The following is a 12,326-nucleotide window of genomic DNA, read 5'->3' on the forward strand; positions in this document are numbered from 1 at the left end:
GTTTTCTTTTATTTCCACAATTTACAGTTTGCCCCATTGTTACAGCCTCTCTTCAGAGCGGATCGTTTCAGTGAATAAAAAAGGCCAGTGTGCATTTTTTTCTCCTTTTATGGAATTATGAATAGGAACAGATTTGACCAGATGCGATGATTATTGACTGATTATTGTGTTGAACTGACACATTCGCTTTAATTACAGGGGCATAACGGCGGAAAGCGCTGCTCTTGCTGCCAGTAGGGTGTTATTTAAATCATCTTTTGCTCTGGATCACATAATGCTGCCAGCTGGCTTGATGTCAGCTGGGGGTAATGATAACTGGAAGATAGTTCTAGGTGGCATTAAGGGGTACCCAGCTGGCAGAGAATGCTGGGAACAAGGGCACCACCCGGATGGCACAGGAGATCTGGAAAGAGTAGGAGTCACACTTGTAGCAGAAAAGGTCCGGCATGTGCCTGTATGGGAGTGCAGGGGCCACTAGAGGGCAGTATGCCTTGTATTCTGTATGTGCCAATGAATTCCAGAAGGTCAAATGGCAGGGGCACCATCGTGACAGTTTGTGAAGCATTTAATGCTTCTCCAGAACACTAGGGAGCGTGTGATTATGGTTTTAGCAGGTTGGCCTGCCCCTCTAAGCATAAAGAGGGAGGAAATGCCACTAGGGGGCACACAGTCCCAAAAATGAATGTAGGGGGCAGTGCTAGATTCAATTATCACTTTACCATAATTTTGAAAGTCCCTGAAGTCTTACTGTCTACCATACTACTCGGTCACTAATGCCATGTGGTAGACATATAGGGTCCTTTAAAACTCGACTTGACGTTATTTTAGCAGAATTAAGTAAATAGGACTGGCAAGCTTTGTTGGGGTGAGTGGCCTGTTCTCGTCTAATTGTTCTAAGCCAAACAATACGACAGTAGGGCAGGAGGGGGCACTACTGCTGTCTCTTTAGATTCCTTCACAGCATCGACCTGTCACTGGGAGATGATTCCTAGTGATTCCACTTTCATGACTGATTCCACTTTCAGGACTGTAGGGATATAAACGGGGGAGTTGAGCCTAGGAGGTCTTCGTGTGACCTGCAAACACATGCCAACGCGGAGGGCTTGATGCTGATATTTCGTGTGTTAAATGAAGCCTTTGTTGTCAGAAGTGTTAGTGTGTCCTATGGGGCTCCATTTTGAACTTTTCATTTTTGTTATTATTATTAAATGGGTTTGGCTGGGTGGGCACCCAGTGATTTCTGAAGCCTCCAGTATTTTTCATTTCACAATGCATAGATTTACACTGCAATGTGGATATGATTTTAAGGGTTGGGCTTAAAGGATTACTGTAACCAAAAATGATTTCTTTAAATATTACTAACTCCATGTATTTTGTAGTGGTGACCCCTGCATAGGCCAGCTGAATACTGGGTATTAAAGTCCTCTCTCTATAACTCCACCATAGAATTATTGTCTTCGTGTAGAAGGACTGTTCTCAAATAAACTTTGCCACTTTGCCATGGTCACGCAGTTGCTACCTCATGAAAATAAGACCCCAGTTGCTGAATACTAAACGTTTCAGCAAGTGTTCTCTTCTTCAATGGTTTTTAAGATTTTATGTTATGTGTCCATTCAACAAGGGCATTCTCTAAACCACACTAACCTTAATATTTTTCTGTCCACAGAGGGCACTGTTAGCAGAAACCCCAGCAGCAGAGACAGATTAGAATATTAGAACTTTATTAAAAATTTAGACAAAAACAGGCCAAAGCTCGCCAATCCAGTCCACTTAATTCTTCCAAAATAACATCAAGTCGAGTTTTGAAGGTCCCTAAAGTCCTACTGTCTACCACACTACCTGGTAGCTTATTTCAAGGGTCTGTGGTTCTCTTGTGTGAAGAAAAACTTCCTGATGTTTGTGGGAAATTTACTCTTAACAAGTTTCCAACTGTGTCCCTGTGTTCTTGATGAACTCATTTAAAAATAACAGTTTTGATCCTCTGGACTAATTCCCTTCATATCTTTAAACACTTCAGTCAGGTCTCCTCTTCATCTTCTTTTGCTTAAACTGTAAAGGCACAGCTTTTTTAATCTCCCCTCATAACTCATCCCCTGTAGTCCCTGAATTAGCCTAGTCGCTCATCTCTGGACTTCTTCTAGTGCTGTTATGTCCTTTTTGTAGCCTGGCGACCAAAACTGCACCCAGTACTCCAGATGAGGCCTCACCAGTGTGTTATAAACTTTGAGCAGAACCTCCTGTGACTTGTACTGCACAAGTCAAGGCGCTATATAACCTGACATTCTGTTAGCCTTCTTAATGGCTTCTGAACACTGTCTGTCAGTCGATAACTTAGAGTCCACCATAACTCCTTAATCCTTCTCATAAGGTGTACTCTCAATTTTCCGACCACCTATTGTGTATTCAGACCTTACATTTTTACTTCCTATGTGTAATTCTTTACATTTACTGACATTAAATTTCATCTGCCACAAATCTGCCAAAGCCTGTACGCTGTCCAGGCTAATACAGCGGAGCAGTTTAAAACACTGCTGAAAACACATTACTTTAACATGGCCTTCTCCTAACTTCACTTTAACTTAGTCCCGATACTCTGTATGTTCAATTCATCATAATAACTATTCATGGTGGCTCTAAAATCCGTACTGACCCCAACTCTCTCTTCTGTTACTTTTTCCAGTTTCTTTGTGGTGGCGGCCTGCGCCACCACCACCTACTCAAAGCATCATGATGCACCAACATTAAAGGACTGAAAGCCAGAAGTCTACGTGACCATCATCATCAGGTCCTTCCATGAGAACCCTAAATCCAAAAAGGACTGTTTCATTTATGTTAGGTAGATTGCCCAGAGGGGACTGGGTGGTCTCTTGGTCTGGAATCCCTGCAGATTTTATTTTTTTTCTCCAGCCGTATGGAGTTTTTTTTTGGTTTTTTCTGTCCACCCTGGCCATCGGACCTTACTTATTCTATGTTAATTAATGTAGACTTTTTGTTTTTTATTGTGTCTTCCATTTTTCTATTCTTCATTTTGTAAAGCACTTTGAGCTACATTTTTTTGTATGAAAATGTGCCATATAAATAAATGTTGTTGTTGTTGTTCTGTGATGACTCAATGGATTCTCGATTGTTTGCCCAGCGTGGTATCATCTGCAAACTTAACCAGCTTGTTCTTTATATTCCTGTCCAAATCATCTATATATATTGATGACATACATATATATATATATATATATATATATATATATATATATATGTATATATGTATATATCTATACTAATAAAAGGCAAAGCCCTCACTCACTGACTTACTGACTGACTCATCACTAATTCTCCAACTTCCCGTGTGGGTAGAAAGCTGAAATTACTCAGGCTCATTCCTTACAGCTTCCTTACAAAGTTGGGCATTTCGAAATTCTACGTGTAATGGTCATAACTGGAAGCTATTTTTCTACATATACTGTAATGGAGTTGAGCTCGAAAGCCGTGGGGGGCGGAGTTTTGTGTGACATCATCACGCCTCCCACGTAATCACGTGAACTGACTGTCAACGCAGTGCGTAGAAAACTAGGAAGAGCTCCAAAAAGCGCTCAAGAAAACATGCATTTTATAATTGAGAAGGCAGCGAAACAATAAGAAGCGAGCGAGTGACATATACAACCATATTCATGAGTGCTGCTACTTTGGAAACAAAGCAAGGTGTAAACCTAAAGTTTAAATTAAATTCATAGACAGGCTGCCGCTGGCGTTTGTCATGCCCACGGGTAATGCGGGATACAAGTTTAATGAGAGGACGCAGGATATAAACGAGAGTTTTGATCACTTTGTAACTAAGTTAAAATTGTAGGTGAAGGGTGTGCTTATGCAAATTCCGAGAGACTGTGTTTGTGGGGGATTGACAGTTAAGGCGGGTGGGGGAGTCACGTCATCATCTCCCTCCCACCTCATTTTGCTCTGAGCTGAGCTCCGCGGCTAACGCTGTCTTTCGAAGCAACTTCGTCAGACTGCCACCAAATACTCACAGAAAAATCCACAAGTTAATACACACGCTATCTCTCGAGTTTCTCCACACTGAATCCTCCAGGCACTACTTACAAAAGGTCACATTGACAATCGTGTTACGTTATTTTTAAAATCTTTCCTTTTCTTAGCACAAGCACAGCTGAGAAGCTTCGATGCATGTGCTCCATAACGTTAAAAATAATGCATTTAATCACACTTTGCATTACAAGCAAAGGGGAACTTTTGTCAATGCATGATTTCCTGGTACATCGATTACATTAATCAGCGCTTCCCGATTCATTTTACCCTCGCACCACCTTAGTTTGAGAAGAAGTCTGAAAAAATATGAGGTTAACACAGAAAAACAGATCACCAATTCAAGCTTTATGAATAATCGGTTCGCCATCAATAATTGTTTTGGTAAAGCCATACTCAGTGTAATCCTCCTTCCATTTTATAATTTTTCCGCCACTAGCCATGATTAAATGAACGGAAAAAAAGTAAGAGCAAAGCGAGGGTGACTTATTCAGGCAGGCAGGCGACAGCTCAATAGCTCGAATTTGGATATAAGTAGCTTCTATTTAGTCGCCAGAAATATCTTTGTTAGGAATGGAAGTTGAATTTAGTCTTTAAATTTCTATGGTAAAGAAAAAGTTATGCAATGATGACTAAATTTAACTATATAAAGTCAAAACTGGAGTTTGCATGTTCTCCCTGTGTCTGTGTGGGTTTCCTCCGGGTGCTCCGGTTTCCTCCCACATTCCGAAGACATGCAGGTTAGGTGGATTGGCGGTTCTAAATTGGCCCTAGTGTGTGGTTTGTGTGTGTCCTGCGGTGGGTTGGCACCCTGCCCGGGATTGGTTCCTGCCTTGTGCCCTGTGTTGGCTGGGATTGGCTCCAGCAGACCCCCGTGACCCTGTGTTTGGATTCAGCAGGTTGGAAAATGGATGGATAGATGGAAGTCAAAACTTGAATATATAAAGTCATTCCCAAATATATAAAGTCAAAACCTGAGTATATAAAGACGGTGTTGGAATATTTCCGAATATATAAAGTAAGCACTGGAATATATAAAGTCAAAACTTCAATATACAAAGTCAGCGCTGGAATATCCATCCATTTCCCAAACCGTTGAATCCGACCACAGGGGTCTGCTGGAGCCAATCCCAACCAACACTGGGCGCAAGGCAGGAACCAATCCTGGGCAGGGCACATGCATCATTTTCAAAACATTAACCGAACAGTTTTTTTAATTTATTTTTCTGAATATGTTTTTGTTAACTTATTTCAGTTCAGAGTCGTTTCAATCAATAGATTTTGACTTTCACTTTATATATTCAGGAGTGAGTTTATATACTCCGATGTTGACTTTATATAATCAGGAATGACTTTATAAATTCCGACGCTGACTTTATATATTCAACTTTTGACTTTATATATTCAGAAACAAGTTCTGACTTCATGTATACCGACACTGACTTTATATATTCAAGTTTTGACTTTATATATTCCGACAGTGACTTTATATATTCAAGTTTTGACTTTATATATTCACAACATCAATGTATTTGCCTGTTTGGCACCCAATAGTATATATGTGTGTGTATATATATATACACATGTATGTATATATTGTGAACGATAGGGGGCGCTCTCGCTCCCTTGAACCCCTGTCCACGACTCCAGACACCAGGTAAAAGTCCTCAAGTTGACTTTATTTTGTCGCCACAGTGCACAAAGCACACTCTCCACCACAATACTCATTAAATTACAATAAACTACAATAATAATCAATCCTCCAGCTCCCAGACGCGTTGCCACCCTTCCACCCAGCTCAGCTCATTGTCTGTGAGTTCCCACAGTCCTTTTATACCTCCTGACCCGGAAGTGTTTCTGCCCAATAGTCCACAAGTCCTTATTCCTTCCGGGTCAGGGTAAATAGTCCCTTTCTTCAACCCGGAAGTCCGTCGCTCTTCCTGTGACGAACCTCCGGGTCACAGGGCACGAAGAAGCCCTCGGTCCTCCCTGCAGCTCCCTCCTGTGGCCCCCACGGCATCCAGCAGGGCTTTGCATAAAACTCCAATGTCCATGATGCCCTGCTGGTCTTCTGGGGACCTCCACGCTGCAAGGAGGGCTCCACCTGGCTTGGGGGTATTGGCGGGATAAATGGCCGCCATCCATTATATATATATATATATATATATATATATATATATATATATATATATGCCAGCAACACTCATGACAATGACAAAACAATTACATTGTCAATCATGTTACGTTATTATTAAAATGTTTCCTTTTCTTTTTACTTCTCCGCTGCCAAGCGCGGGTATTTTGCTATATACAGTATATATATATATATATAGATATATAGATATACAGTACAGGCCAAAAGTTTGGACACACCTCCTCATTCAATGTGTTTTCTTTCTTTTCATGACCATTTACAGCACTCCATCACTCTCCTTCTTGGTCAAATAGCCCTTACACAGCCTGGAGGTGTGTTTGGGGTCATTGTCCTGTTGAAAAATAAATGATCGTCCAACTAACCTGACTTCTGCACAACACAACTGCTGGTCCCAACCCCATTGATAAAGCAAGAAATTCCACTAAATAACCCTGATAAGGCACACCTGTGAAGTGAAAACCATTTCAGGTGACTACCTGTTGAAGCTAATCGAGAGAATGCCAAGAGTGTGCAAAGCAGTAATCAGAGCAAAGGGTGGCAATTTTGAAGAAACTAGAATATAAAACATGTTTTCAGTTACTTCACCTTTTTTTGTTAAGTACGTAACTCCACATGTGTTCAATCATAGTTTTGATGCCTTCAGTGAGAATCTACAATGGAAATGGTCATGAAAATAAAGAAAACACATTGAATGAGGAGGTGTGTCCAAACTTTTGGCCTGTACTGTATATATATATATATAAATGTGAGAACAACACTCATATCAATGACAAAACAATTACATTAACAATCATGTTACGTTATTTTTAAAATTTTTCCTTTTCTTTTTCATACCTTCCTTAACACACTACTTCTCCGCTGTGAAGCGCGGGTATTCTGCTAGTATATATATATATATTGTGAGGGAGAGCCGGGACCCATGCCTGGCCAGGGTGCTCCTTCAACCTTGGATCCAGGGGAGCAGCCATGGGAGGCACTCTACATCCCCCGGAACATGTGGTGGCAGCCCTCCTGGGTTACATTGTGTCCAAAGGCATGGGACTTCAGGACTCAGACCTGTTGGGCTCCGTGGCCACCACCCGGAGGAGCTGCACGGCTTAACGAGCCTCTGTGGGCTAGAATGCAGCCACACCTGGAAGTTCAGCCTAATTAGGCCAATTACCACATGGAGCACTTCCAGGAGGGGTGCCAAAGGAGCCTGCAGCCGCTACTCAAGGTGGCCAGAGTCGGGAGGAGGAGGAGGACGAAGCTGCCCTGGGAGAAGTGGTGGAAAAGAAGAGTGTGTGTTAGTGTGCTTTACTTTGGCACACATTTAACACAGTTGTTTGGGACTGTGTTGTGCCTGTGGGGATTATGAGGAAGACGTGCTGCACGGGTGAAGAGAAATTAAAAGTCTTTTTGTTTATGTTACACGTGCCTCCGTTGTCAGTCTGTGTCAGGTCAACGCTTATATAGCGCCTTTGCCACAATGTATATATGTATATATATATATATATATACAGTGGAACCTCGGGTCACGAACGTCTCTGAACACGTACAAATCGGGTTAAGACCTAAAACTTTGCCCAACTTTTGCCAGAGATGGGGGACTCGAGTCACAATTTTCAGGACTTGAGACTTGCTTGATTGAAGTAAGAAAATGACTTGACTTGACTTTGACTTGAGAGTAAGTGACTTGAGACTTGACTTAAAGTGGAAGACTCGACAATGACTTGAACTTTTAAATATAATTCGTTTAATAAAATAAAATAATTTAATAAAATAATTATGACTCAGCAGCACCATAATTGGCGCCTGCGCCCTTAACGCTGCACAACTCTTAAAGTTACCAAGAAGAAGAAGAACGTTGCACAACTCAAACCGCGCCAGACAATAGTCAAGCTCCTCATATAGTCACGTTTGGCTATAAGGACTTTGAACTAGACCGTACTAACAAAAAAAGATTTGCCAGATGCAGAGAATGCAATGCGAGAGTATCAGACACGACAACCACAACATCAAATTTCATCCGCACTTCAAAAACCACAAGGAAAGGTAAGGAAGTCGAATTCTTTATAGTCAATTTAATAAAACGATTACTAATTAATTAAATTAATCTTTTCTGTTTGTCATAATTTGGCCTTGGTTGCATGTTTTTTTTATCAGAAATGTGATGATCATCTCATAAATAAAACGCTATAACGTTACCAGTGGCGTAGCCACATTTTAATGTTGAGTGCAACTTGAAATGAAAGGGCTTCTCGATATTACATGTAAACTATAATGTCTATATTAAATGTGTGCATTTTCAAGCGTTTGTATGGACTGACTGCGTGTGATTAGTTGAATGGCAGCTCGTGTAACGTTATACTGCATGAAAATCTAAGATGAAGTTTTATAATTTTTTGTGTACACTCACAATAACAACAAAATGTTGTGTGCTGTATAACAATGAAATCAGTTCAAATAGAAAACAAATATATCAGATTATATATTATGTATGAAACGTGTATATTGCGCGTCCACCGCAGAGATGACGATTAAGCTTCATAACTTCATCACTGGGCTATATTAACATACATTATATTTATATTCTGCTGAAATGAAAAGATCCGTTCATTTTAATTAACGAGATTCATCACTAATGTTAGATTAAAAAGAGTGGATAAATCCCATACTGTGCCTTATAATGGACAGCATAAGTTTTAAAGCATCATATATAAAACATTTCCTCGATCATTAAGAAATAGTTTTTTTGAGGAAAACATTTCAGGATTTCTCTCTATATAATGGATATGTATGGCACCCTGAAGTTTGAATTTCCAAAATGCAGTTTAAATGCAGCTTCTTAAGACTCTAAACGATTCCAGCCGAGGAGGAGGAGTCTTATCTAGCGAAACAATCGGTTATTTTCTAAACAAATGGACAATTTATATACTTTTTAACCTCAAATGCTGGTCTTGTGTTGTCTCTGCGCAGTCTGTGTGATTCGGGTAAATCACAGTTAACATGTATAGAAGCTCAAATGCCCTTTACAAAAAAAAGGTAAAAACAGCATTGCAGGATGTTTTTGACATTAAAGATATAAAAGAGATTGTTGTTTTTTTGACATCTATTAACTGTATTTACCCGAATCACACAGACTGCACAGAGAGGAGACAAGACCAGCATTTGAGGCTAAAAAGTATATAAATTGTCAATTTGTTTGGAAAATAACCAATCATTTCGGCCTTCTGAAGCTTCATTTAAACTGCATTTTGGAAGTTCAAACTTCGGGGCGCCATACATATCCATTATATATAGACAGAAATCCTGAAATGTTTTCCTCAAAACAAAAACAAAAAAAAAAACATTTTCTTTATGACTGAGGAAAGAAAGACATGAACATATTGGATGACAAGGGGGTGAGTACATTATCTGTACATTGTTGTTGTCAAAGTAAACTAATCCTTTCAGATTGAATTGCATTATACATTTTAGACTGGATTTCTTAGTTTTAAACATTTTGTGTAAGCAACACAGTTTTATTTTCAGATATTAATGTAGCACAGATATGCATATAATTTAAATATAGCAATGCAAATAAGATACATAATATATGTATATAAGTTCATCTTTTCTGTAAAAATTTTTCTGTGCAAAAATAAACGTATCGAAAATTTAACCTCTGTTTGTTTTAGTACTGCAACTTGACTTGACTGGGCTTGAAACTTATGAGGACTCGACTTGACTTGCTTAGGGTGAACCCTTGACTTGACTTGACTTGCTTGATTTGTCTTAACTGTGACTTGAGACTTGACTCGAGACTTGATGGTTAACACTTGAAACTTGCTTGGACTTGATCATATGCGACTTGTCCCCATCTCTGACTTTTGCATCTGTTCATGACCACACACTCGGGTGACGAACAAGTCAGTTTCCTTTCCGGTTTGTATGTGCCGATGATTTCCACATGTGTTCAGTCTCTCCGTGTGCATTCCCTATGCAGCGAGCGAGCGCGAGAGAGCGAGCGAGAAGGCAATTAAAGAAGGCAGTAAGGTCGAGAAGGCAGTTAAAGAATGTACCAAGCTTGTTTTTAAAGAGACTGCTTCGAGCATTGTTTTAATCTCGTTGTATTTAATGAAGACTTTTTTCTATTGGATTTTAACCTTCACGTCACTTCTGTTTTTATGGAATCATTTATTTATTGAAGGATTCTGAAAGCACTGCACTTTATTTAATTTGGACTTTGTATTTGATTGTTGTTTTGTTGATTTTAACAAAAGCACTTGGCACTTTTTGCACCATCAGATTACTCCATCGTTAGTGCCTCACTGTCGTGCTCATCGGTAACATTACTGACGGTGACGGGTTTAAGGGCCCCTGGAAGCGAGATGGGAGCATGCAGTGAACCTGCATCTTTACAGACTTTACCTTAAAACTGTAATCTCCTCCCCTCCCAGTTCCTCCTCACTTCCTTCATGCCAGAACTCGACTCATGCAAGGTTAGTTTTCTTGGTTGTTTATGGTTAGTTTTTGTATAAGTTACAGATTTTTCAAATGTTTATTTTTCCCCTGTGCTTAAAACTCTTTAAAAAAGTGTTCGAAAGGCTATAGCGTGAACTCCTGCAATGTTAGTTTTCTCTATTCATGTTTTCTCTAGTTTTCAGTGTTATTCAATGTTTTTACGTTTAGTTTACTATTACACTGTGCATTCTATGGTATATTTAACTATTTTCGTGCTTAAAATTTAAAAAAATATATATATTTACATACAGCTTGTACGGTCCGGAATGGATTAATTGTATTTACATACAATCCTATGGGGGAAATTACTTCGGGTCACGACCAAATCGGGTTGCGACCAGAGTTTTGGAACGAATTATGGTCGTGACCCGAGGTTCCACTGTATATGTTCTGTACAGTATATATATAATATATATATATATATAATATATATATAATATATATATTATAAATATATATATATATATAAAATCGAAAATGTCTGTCCACTTTTCACGAGAGAACTACTTAATGGATTTAGATCGGGTTTTTTTCTATAATTTGCTTGAATATTCTGGTTCATTTTGTGACTTCTCTCATCGTGCTAAGTATCATAGTTCGCTTGCAGTACCGATTTATTTGCATGAATTTCGAGAGGGAGGCTGCAGGCTGAAGGGAGGGGGACGGGGCCCTCCTCACTCACTCGCCAGCCTCCGTTTGAGTCGCTCTACCTCTCGCCACGTGTTGGAGTGCACCTTGCCTCTGCTTAGCTAGCGATACGTGTTTGTTCAGCAGACATTATCATCTACAGATCGTTAAAGAGTAATGTTTAACGTTTTTGAGAGAGAAATCAGAGCTATGTGTGCTTTAGAGGGTAGCTGCTGATTGGCAAAGATATCACGGCTGCGTGCTTTTCTCCCCACGTGGGGAATGATCTCCCGTCGGAGCTGAACACAATCCGATACAGTGCCAACGTTTGATGTTGGAGTGTACCTACCTTATGCTTGTCCAGAATTACATTTTTTTATCCTGTTTCACTACTACGTGGGCAGAGCTGCGGGGGATAACTAGATTATACATATTAAAAATAGCAACAGCCCCCCAGCTGAACACCATTGTTAACATCACCAAATCCTGATCAGGTTCCTCTCATCATCACCCCCCTGCTTTCTGTTTCTGAGCCAAATCTGCCCCCATCTTCCCATCACTTCTTTTAGTTTGATGGCCAGCCGCTCATGTAAGGACCTCACCAAACAGCCCAGTACAGCTTCAGACTGTGTTAGCAATTAATTCTTTTTTTTGAAAAACAATCTATTATCTGACAAACAGATCATTAAACATCTTATATTTATTTCATCAAAATTAGCACTCACATTCAAGGCCCATAGCCTTTGCTTATTAAGTTGTGTGTTGCAGGTAAAGCCTTGTGAGTGAAAGTTTAAAACATTGTCTTTTAGGTAAAGGCCACATTTCCACTTACTGGTTTCCTGACATCTGGAACTGTCAGCCACAGAGGGAAGACGATGGGCAGGATTACAAGGTATGTCAGCCGCTTGCGGTTAGTATCTGGCCAGGCCAGACTCAGGGGCTGATCGTCATCGTCACCGCCGGAAGCCTCTCCTCCCTAAGAAATGGAAGAATAACATTTTTTAGGCAACACAGTCAATTACTT

General features: G+C 40.0%; 1 protein-coding gene across 4 annotated transcripts in view; it reads right to left on the reverse strand.

Moving 5' to 3' along the window:
• LOC120532350 (sodium/potassium/calcium exchanger 2-like) overlaps window positions 1–12,326 on the reverse strand; it is a 335,842-nt gene that overhangs the window by 13,006 nt on the left and 310,510 nt on the right. For all 4 annotated transcript variants that reach the window (XM_039758257.1, XM_039758259.1, XM_039758256.1 and 1 more), the window contains one exon: window positions 12,135–12,278. In XM_039758257.1, coding sequence (XP_039614191.1) covers window positions 12,135–12,278 — 144 coding nt within the window. The remainder of the gene's footprint in view (window positions 1–12,134; window positions 12,279–12,326) is intronic.

The sequence above is a fragment of the Polypterus senegalus genome, chromosome 7 (genome assembly GCF_016835505.1).
Source record: "Polypterus senegalus isolate Bchr_013 chromosome 7, ASM1683550v1, whole genome shotgun sequence".
NCBI lineage: Eukaryota > Metazoa > Chordata > Cladistia > Polypteriformes > Polypteridae > Polypterus > Polypterus senegalus.